General features: G+C 43.6%; 1 protein-coding gene across 4 annotated transcripts in view; it reads left to right on the top strand.

The window, feature by feature from the left end:
- The first annotated feature begins 2,193 nt into the window (after window positions 1-2,193).
- The window catches only part of ACAP2 (ArfGAP with coiled-coil, ankyrin repeat and PH domains 2), a 51,661-nt gene continuing 43,757 nt past the window's right edge, over window positions 2,194-10,097 (top strand). The window contains exon 1 of one of the 4 annotated variants that reach the window (XM_072142649.1): window positions 2,194-2,474. In XM_072142649.1, the coding sequence (XP_071998750.1) occupies window positions 2,422-2,474 (53 nt within the window). In that variant the 5' untranslated portion in view covers window positions 2,194-2,421. The remainder of the gene's footprint in view (window positions 2,475-10,097) is intronic. The other 3 variants (XM_072142650.1, XM_072142651.1, XM_072142652.1) reach the window with 3 other exon arrangements.

The following is a 10,097-nucleotide window of genomic DNA, read 5'->3' as shown; positions in this document are numbered from 1 at the left end:
TGTAAAGCAAGGTGGAAGCTGGTTCCACAGGTGCTGCCACCTCACTAGGGTAGCATAAAACCCTTTGTAGGTGGGGGCACAGGGTGCAGACTGAGTCAGTCAGTGAGAGGACGTCAGAGTTGGAGAGATGGAGAAAATACAAGTGCACACATGCATGTGCTGTCAGAAGTCAGTGTTCCATACCAGGAAGCAGAGGTGTCTCAGGCCTGCTGTCTGACACCTTGGGCAGTCAGGAAACTCAGCCCCAGAGCAGAGGTCCACCATCAGGACTCGGCTCCATCTTTACCAGCCCAGCCTGACGCAATTAACCAGGCCTTGAGCACATCTTCCTGTAGGCGTGCACTCCCCGCTTTCCAACCTGCTGAATTCGCTGCTGATGTTAGGCCATGCTGCCTGCTGTTGAAATTCCAATAAATGTTCGCTGGATCAGGCTGTTCATCATCACAGGCTCCCCATCCTTCATCACCCAGGGATTGCTATCTACACCTCAGGGGTTGCCCCAGAGACAAACTAATTCCATCAGTTTCTCCCTAGATTTTTTTTGCACACACCACCTGCTAGAAACCTGCCAGGCTGTAGACCAGTTCTCCAGTCCCAATACCCAGCACTGTGACCATAGCGTGCCCAAGGCCACATCAGCCAGCCACTCCGGTATTCTGGAATTCTCACATTTCAAACCCCTAATGATATCTACACAATAATGATAATTTTTAACCCTTTACTTCACAATTTGACTCCATTTTATTTCTGTTTAGCTCCTATAAAAATTGCAAAATTTCAGGGACTCTTTTAGCAGACACATTATGATCCATCTAGTTATGTGAGCTGACAGTGTGGTTAGATAATCAAGGTACAGGGGTTATATACACTTTTATCTGGCTTCTGAACATTGTATTAGTATCTGATACATAGAAAGAGAGATGAGACTGATCAGAGATGATGAGATGCCACACAATGACAGTCATCTCTCCTACATCTCTGCTATTGCTGTCAGGAAGTCAGTGTCTGTGTATCAGTGTGAGCCCTGTCCTGGACTTCAGGGGGCGGGGCTAGAGTGCAGGGAGCAGAGAGAGAGAGAGAGAAACTCAGCTCCATGGCTGTCATGCAGAAATCATAGATGGCTTCCCTGACCCCAAGTCAGAAGTTACAGGGTCGTGTCTTGCGGCAACTGAAATTGTGTACACCAGGGCTGATAGAGACTAGTTGAAATTATATCTATAAAATGCTCTATTTTTGTTAATAACAGTGAATTAGAGAATGTGCTATTTTGTTTTCCTGAGTACATTTAAGAAACTTGCCTTTGTGGGAATACCCCTTTAACTAAAGTCCTATACTTATTAGACAATTTGTTATCTAACAGTTTTCTATACAATATTTACATCTGATAGATCTTCTCTTCTCATTGTCTGAGGCTAACTGCACATGAGCACATGCAGTCTGTGGAAACGGACTGTAAGGCTGCATTCCCACGTCTGAGATAATCCAATACACCATGGAGAAGTAAAATGGAGAAATATTTATCTAAACCTGCTTTGGACTTAAAGGGTTTTTTTCCAGATTTACGAAAGAGACCAAATTTTCCATTATACTTTCTGTAGCAATTCCTCACAGTCTTCTAGATCTCTGCTTGCTGTCATTCTATAGAAAGCTTCTATGTTTACTTCCAGTGGATAGAAATCTGTCCCTGGTCATGTGGTGTCACGCAGGTGCACGGCTCATTATTAACATAGAGAGTAATCGGAGCTGTGTGCACCTGTGTGACATCACATGACTAGGGACAGATTTCTATCCACTGAAAGGAGACTGATATGTAAAATATATTGGAAAATTGTTTAATTTTTTATTATACAAAAAATAAAATTTATTGGACAACCTCTTTAAAATATTATATATCTGAGGCAACGCTGCTCCACATCTGTGTAGTGCAAATACCACTAGACTATTAGACCAATGGCCGCTCCATGTGAGGGGCAGAGATGGCTTGGTACAGTGTATGTGTGAGCAGGACAGGAGCTCCGGTACTAGTGACTCTCTCCTGTGGGAGCTGTACTCCCCGCTGCACCCCGCCCTGTCCTTTCCCAGGCCTCCCGTCCTCCCCTCCCTGGGGTGACTCATCCCACTTTCCTGTTGTACTTGGTAACCAGGCGCGCCCTCTGCTGGACAGCGCTCCGCCCCGGCCGCCTCACCATTAGCTGGCGCAGCTGTCACTCACAGTGAGGTGGGCGGGGAGAAGCGGGGCCGCCGCTGACTGTACTGGGGAGTAGGGAAGCGGCTGTGCGGATTGCAGGGACAGGGGACATGTGCAGCAGCGCCACATAGCGGCCTCCGTTATCTTCTTCCTGTCCGGCTCTGCTTGACTCTGACCGCGGCCCGGGAGCCTCCTCTTACCTCACGTAGACCGTAGAGCGCCAGGCCGGGGACATGAAGGTGACGGTGGATTTCGAGGAGTGTCTGAAGGACTCGCCCCGGTTTAGGTAACATTGTGTGTCTATGTAGCGCTGGGTGCGGATAGGACTCTGAAACTGGCTGAAAGTATCCTGAGGTCACATGCAGGGGCTCCTAGCGGGGTCACCTGACCTGTGTGCCGTGTCCGGGTAGCCTGCCGCTTGTAGTGTCTGTGTGAGGAAGTGTCTGCTGACTGTACAATACACATGGTGTCAGCAGAATGGCCACAGGCTCACTGCTCTCTATGGAGGAGGGGGAGAAGAGCAGGGACTGGGTCCAGGTACAGGCTCACTGCTGTCTATGGAGGAGGGGGAGAAGAGCAGGGACTGGGTCCAGGTACAGGCTCACTGCTGTCTATGGAGGAGGGGGAGAAGAGCGGGGACTGGGACCAGGTACAGGCTCACTGCTGTCTATGGAGGAGGGGGAGAAGAGCGGGGACTGGGTCCAGGTACAGGCTCACTGCTCTCTATGGAGGAGGGGGAGAAGAGCGGGGACTGGGTCCAGGTACAGGCTCACTGCTCTCTATGGAGGAGGGGGAGAAGAGCAGGGACTGGGACCAGGTACAGGCTCACTGCTGTCTATGGAGGAGGGGGAGAAGAGCAGGGACTGGGTCCAGGTACAGGCTCACTGCTCTCTATGGAGGAGGGGGAGAAGAGCAGGGACTGGGTCCAGGTACAGGCTCACTGCTCTCTATGGAGGAGGGGGAGAAGAGCAGGGACTGGGACCAGGTACAGGCTCACTGATCTCTATGGAGGAGGGGGAGAAGAACGGGGACTGGGTGCAGGTACAGGCTCACTGCTCTCTATGGAGGAGGGGAAGAAGAGCGGGGACTGGGTCCAGGTACAGGCTCACTGCTCTCTATGGAGGAGGGGGAGAAGAGCGGGGACTGGGTCCAGGTACAGGCTCACTGCTCTCTATGGAGGAGGGGGAGAAGAGCAGGGACTGGGTCCAGGTACAGGCTCACTGCTCTCTATGGAGGAGGGGGAGAAGAGCAGGGACTGGGTCCAGGTACAGGCTCACTGCTCTCTATGGAGGAGGGGGAGAAGAGCAGGGACTGGGTCCAGGTACAGGCTCACTGCTCTCTATGGAGGAGGGGGAGAAGAGCAGGGACTGGGTCCAGGTACAGGCTCACTGCTCTCTATGGAGGAGGGGGAGAAGAGCAGGGACTGGGTCCAGGTACAGGCTCACTGCTCTCTATGGAGGAGGGGGAGAAGAGCAGTGACTGGGTCCAGGTACAGGCTCACTGCTCTCTATGGAGGAGGGGGAGAAGAGCAGGGACTGGGTCCAGGTACAGGCTCACTGCTCTCTATGGAGGAGGGGGAGAAGAGCAGGGACTGGGTCCAGGTACAGGCTCACTGCTCTCTATGGAGGAGGGGGAGAAGAGCAGGGACTGGGTCCAGGTACAGGCTCACTGCTCTCTATGGAGGAGGGGGAGAAGAGCAGGGACTGGGTCCAGGTACAGGCTCACTGCTCTCTATGGAGGAGGGGGAGAAGAGCAGGGACTGGGTCCAGGTACAGGCTCACTGCTCTCTATGGAGGAGGGGAAGAAGAGCAGGGACTGGGTCCAGGTACAGGCTCACTGCTCTCTATGGAGGAGGGGGAGAAGAGCAGGGACTGGGTCCAGGTACAGGCTCACTGCTCTCTATGGAGGAGGGGGAGAAGAGCAGGGACTGGGTCCAGGTACAGGCTCACTGCTCTCTATGGAGGAGGGGGAGAAGAGCAGGGACTGGGTCCAGGTACAGGCTCACTGCTCTCTATGGAGGAGGGGGAGAAGAGCAGGGACTGGGTCCAGGTACAGGCTCACTGCTCTCTATGGATGAGACAGAATTAAGATCAGGTACAGGTACACTGCTGTCTATGGAATTTGACTTCAGTAATATAACTGGAGTCTTGTGATTGTTCTATGGTCTCATCTGTAGTCTATCACCAGGTCAAGAATTCACTGGGCCCCAATCACAGCAGGTCTGATCCACTGACTTTCTGCAGCAGTGAATGTTATGCTTTTTCTTGTAGAGTTGTTGTCCAGTGGCCTCGGGTTTTTCTCATTGTACCAATTGTATATATTAAAGGTTGAAAACATAAAATGTTACACTGCCTATTTAAGACCAGCACTGCAGCTGAATTTATGGTGCAGTGTAGGGATGCAAGTTTTTCTAAATCTCATACACTTTGCTGCAATTCTGTGGCTGATAATCCACAATCTATCTCACATTTTTTTTCCGTGTTTGCATTTTCATCACTCGCTTTCCATACCCTTTTTTTCTTTTCTGTTTATAGAGCTGTATAAGGGCCTATTATATGCCATATGAATGAATACTTCCTGGTGGCACTACTGGTATTATATTCTGTACAATCTGCTGGGAAGCATAAATTCAAAATGTGGTGCAATTGACCAAATCAAATCCCAGATGCACCTTTTTCTTGCGTGCTTTGTTTTACAGATTTCGTACAGGTAGCCCAGACACCTTTCTTCTACTTTTTTTTGATCAGAAAAATCACAGAAATTTCTATAGATTTGTAGGTATCTTAATACTAAATAAAAATATCACCACGGAGTTGGTGCTGCGATTGCATTACCGTTGGGAGTTCATTCATATAAAATGACAATGTGACATACTAAAACATTAAGGGGTGTGTATATATATCTCATATCATAGTAAAATGTCATGATATTATCAGCTGTCATGTGACGCATCTCATGTAACCAACTCAGCTCTGCAGTGTTTTTTTATGTTACTTTTACTTGTCTTTGTATTTGTTAGTGCTGTATAAAGGAAAAAGGGAAACTCTTCAAAGATGCTTATCTAATAAAGGAAGGAAACAAGTCTGTGTATATGTTTCATAGGTGGTCCAGCCCAGACTGCGTCATAAGGTGACTGTGTATACTAACATGGCTGTGTGTTTTGTAGTATCCTGCACGGTATAGTCCTGGACTTGGACATCTGGTCTGTATGGTGGCTATAAGTTACACTTCCCAGTTTCAGAATAGTTAGTTTTCTTCACCTTTCTAGAAAGTTATACTGACTCTATATTTGCTGATTAGATAATTTTTTTGGAATTGCTGACGGGAAGGGAAGTGTAAAAACTACTGTATTAGAAAAAGTGACACAGTGTTCTTAGGAAAAGCCGTGTTACTTAGTGAAGTGCAGATCTGAGGCTTGTATTTATTTCTCAGCTGTTTTCTTATGATATTGTGTGTGCAAAAGGAAGAATTTGAACCACAGGCCTGAGGTTTCTGTAACAGACTTGTGGCTGTCTGATCTGCTCAGAATTGTGTATCCCACCAAAGTCATCCCGTAAGGAAGTAAAACTTCTCAGTATTCTACAGATACAGGCTGGATCTCATATGTTTTTGTTTCTTTGGGAGTCGGGGTCATCTTGGAGTGATATATAAACTGACCTCACGGTGTATGTAAAGTAACACAGGTGATCATCAAAGCATTGTCAGCACAAAGCAGGGAACAATTTGAGAAAATGATTAGACTGCAGAATGAGTTTGCTATCAGAACTACAACCAAAAAGTAATTTACATAACAATGTTTCATAATTTTTGGCTGTTCAGTTTTACCAAAATCATATGCGTTATCCTGTATTTATTTTTCTCCAGCACAGTCCGCTCATACGGTGGGTCGTGGAATCCACAACCATGTGTGAGACCATAGAATTACATGGGAGCGCATACTGGTTGTGAAAACAACTGCTGGCAAATGTCCATAGTATCAGAAATGTGTTACATGAAGGCCTATTGCCCACGAGCAAGTTTGAACGCTCAGAAACCGGAACTGAACTAAGCTTGTCAATTCGGTCCCGGTTTATGAGTATTCGGGTCGGACTGTCCTGCAAGCACATAATACGAGTTATACGCATCGAACTCACTCTTGGGCTATAGGCCTAAAGGACAAATGCTTACATGACTTGATCCTTTTTTTTTTTCTTGGATGCAGAATTGTATAAACCACTGGTTTTATTTTCACTTCCTGATTGACCTTTAGTTGATATTTACCTTATATACTCGAGTATAAGCCTAGTTTTTCAGCACAAAAAAATGTGCTGAAAACCCAAACTCTGCTTATACTCGAGTAAAAAATATATATGTTTTACCAGGTTTTTGTGGTAAAATTAGGGGCCTCGGCTTATACTTGGGTCGGCTTATACTCGAGTATATACGGTAGTTGTTTTTATATTTATTGCAATGTTTAAAGTAGTCAAAGGAGGCCTTCATAATAATCATCATCATCATAATACTGATGAAGCTATCTGCATCTTTTTAATTATATTTCTTTATGCCATGGCATGTATTTATTTAAATTTAATTTGTGGATAGCTGCTTACACACTTTTGTTTAGTATTTTATTTAACCTTTAAAATGCCTCTAAGGTATGTGAATGTTTAAATGATTCCTGATTTCTAACAGTTCCTGTTGTGAGCATTTGACCTCTGTGGTTTGGTGAATTTTTGAACTTGCTTGAAATATTCAATGTAGCCAATAAGGGCAAATGTCACAATGCAGTACTATAAGGTTTATCCTTTTTATCCTTACAGTATATTCGTATTGAAGGTCTTTTGTGTTGGGTGGTGGTCAAAAGGAAACAAAAAACTGAATAAAAAAGGCTATTTATAGCAGCATAGATGGTGCTTGCGCCGGTACACAAATTAGTTTTTGACACATTGTCCCACATGTATTAACCCCTTCATAACGCAGCCATTTTGTAGCTTAAGGCTCAGCCCCATTTTTTGGTAATCTGACATGCGTTGCTTTATATGGTTATAACTTTTGAACTCTGTTACTTATCAAAGCGATTCTGAGATTTTGTTTGTTTTTTTTCCCTCACATGTTATACTTTATTTTAGTTTGTACATTTTGACTGATAAGTTTTGTGTTTCAAATTTGCCATTTTCAAAATCATCGCTCTTTCAGGGATATAGATTGGCTATCTAAATTAGTTGCTGTAAAACATTTCCCATATGTCCACTTTACATTTTCATCATATTTGAAATGTCTTGATAATTTATTTTGATGTCATGTGACTTACAAATCGAATATCGTTTTTTCTGTATTTTTAGAATCTACTATTTTGTGGATACTTACTGTTTTTAATGAAATTTTTATATATATCACATTAAAACTCCCTATATATCAACCCATTTTTGAATCTGTATCCCTCAGACTATCAGAAACCGCTTTTAGGAAGATGGTTAACCCCTTGAGCCTTTCTTAGTAGGTGAAAGGAGGTGAAATTTAGAATGGTCAAATTGTGTCGATTAAATGTTCAATTAGCTCTAAGAGAAAACCCATCTTAAAAATTTGTTACGCAATTTCTCCCGAGTATTGAAACAACCCTCCACGTGTGGTAGTTACTTGTTTTATGGGCGAAGAGCGTGACGCAGAAGAGAAGGGACCTGCAGCTGCAGGATTTTAGTTTCCTCATTGGCCCCTTTTGTAGGCTATAATTTTTTTTTTTTTAACTTTTTTTTTTTTATTGCAGAATCCGAATAACAAATGGCAGGCTATAAAATTTTAGCTTTTTTGTTATTGGGGCCATACGACAGCATTTTTTTTGAGGGGTGGGGAGGAGAGTTGCATTTTCCAGTGTTACCATTTTGGGGTTGGTATCCACTATTGTTGAAAATTTATGAGGATTCACCATATAACCTATTATATCTTTATTCTATGGGTCAATACGATAACTGGGATACCATACTTAGATATTTTTTCTTACAGTTTACTAAATTTGCCAAATAAAACCCTAATGTGGGGAAAAATCTATCATTTTTGCATTGAAGTCTGGCATAACACTTTTAGTTTCAGCAATATGATTCTGTAGTGCTTATGTTTTTTGATCACTTTTTATTGCATTTTTTTGTGGGATGAAGTTGGTAAAAATCTAAATTTTATTTTCTACAGTGTTCATCAAGCGAGTTCAATAATGGTCTTTTTTAAATCTTTTGATTGTTATGGATGCGGTGATTCTATCTTTATACGTGGGGTTTGTGTTATGATTTAGACTTTTTTTGCGTTATGTCTCTTTATATGTTTATGGGGCTTAATGGCAGTTAAGTTTTTAAATAAAAATAAATATTTTATTAATTTGTTTCACCATGGGACATGAACAAGCAATCACCTTATTGCTTGTTCATAAAAATACCCTGCAATATGATCATGGGGAAAAGACCCCTGTCAGGTGAGTTAAATTCCACGGTTGCTCTGACCACAGCTTTTCACGGGTTAAACATCCGCGATCAGAGCTCACTCTGACCACAGGTGTTACTCTGTGATGTCAGCTGTTAGTTACAGCTGACGCCCAATGTATTCTGATGCTGGCTCAGCTCCGATCTCAAGCTAAGCCGGCATCCGCTCTGTGCCCGATATATCGGACGCTGAGCGCTAAGTCACTGTGCTCGGCGCCTGATATATATCGGACGCAGAGCATGAACCGGTTAATGTAGGCCAATGTGTGCACCTAAAGGGGCATTCCAGTGCGTATTTGCACCAGCCACCACATTTAGGTCAGCACGTTTGACATAATTGTGGAGAACAATTAAACTGTTAAACTGAGTACATTAGTGAGGCTAATTGCACGTATTGTAGTTTGCCTCACTAATGGTAAATGTGGGCCATTGTCTTACCATATGTTTGCAGGATTTGCCAATCCGAACATGGAATTGCTGAACTGAACTCTGCATTAAAGCTCAGATGAGCAATTCTTTGTTCTGTCTGATAACTCCCACCACAATATACACTCTTGTGTGCAACCGCATGTAAACACAACCCATCCAAGTGCTGCATAAATATTTAGGTGCAGATCTGGCTTCCTGAGCTTGGGACATTATTTCCCACTCATCATGTTAATGATACTGATTTGCAGTACAGAGTACATTCATGTGTGGCCCATAGGAATCCATATTTAGAACATAATTATCCACCTTGCTATTCAATGTCTTTGATACACTTAAAGGAAACCTGTTGGCAGAAATGGACCGAAAAAAAAAAAAAACACTGCCAGTATTAGGGTTGCACCAGTTTTGATTCCAATACGATACCCAGAAAAGTATCATGATACTCGATACCGATCTGATACTTTCAAGAAAAAAAAAATAACAAAAAAATTATTATCTCAATGTTTAGGGTGCGGTCACACGGGGCGTTTACATTATGTTTAGAAATGCAATGCAAACGTCTGGGGACGGGGCTCAGTCTGATCTCATACGTATTTCCTTGATCCGCATGCGATCAGTAACGGTCAATCAGTGATGTGCCAGGAGAGTTTGGTTTTGACAGTGTTGGATATGTGATGTAAAGGTTGTCCTAGTAATGTTAATATAAAATACTACTAAATAATATAATTTAGGGTTTATTTAAATGGGCGTTTTTAAAGTGTCCATATGCTATCTATTTTGGGTGGATGGCAAACGGATCGATTGTTTCCTATGTCACATAGAAAAAAATTAGCAGCATGCATTATTTTGTCCTGAACGCGTACATCCATAGAAGTCAATGGATCTGCAAAAAAAAATATGGATGGCACATCTGTCGTGTTGTTAGGCAACCAACGGAGTAGGGCAAGAAGTAGATTAGAATGCATCATTTTTTTTTCCCCCATATGTGAAAAAAACTGATACTGTATGGAGGTGACAAAAACGGATACAAACAC

This window comes from Engystomops pustulosus, chromosome 3 (genome assembly GCF_040894005.1).
Source record: "Engystomops pustulosus chromosome 3, aEngPut4.maternal, whole genome shotgun sequence".
NCBI classification, from domain to species: domain Eukaryota; kingdom Metazoa; phylum Chordata; class Amphibia; order Anura; family Leptodactylidae; genus Engystomops; species Engystomops pustulosus.
This window is presented reverse-complemented; position numbering and strand designations above follow the sequence as displayed.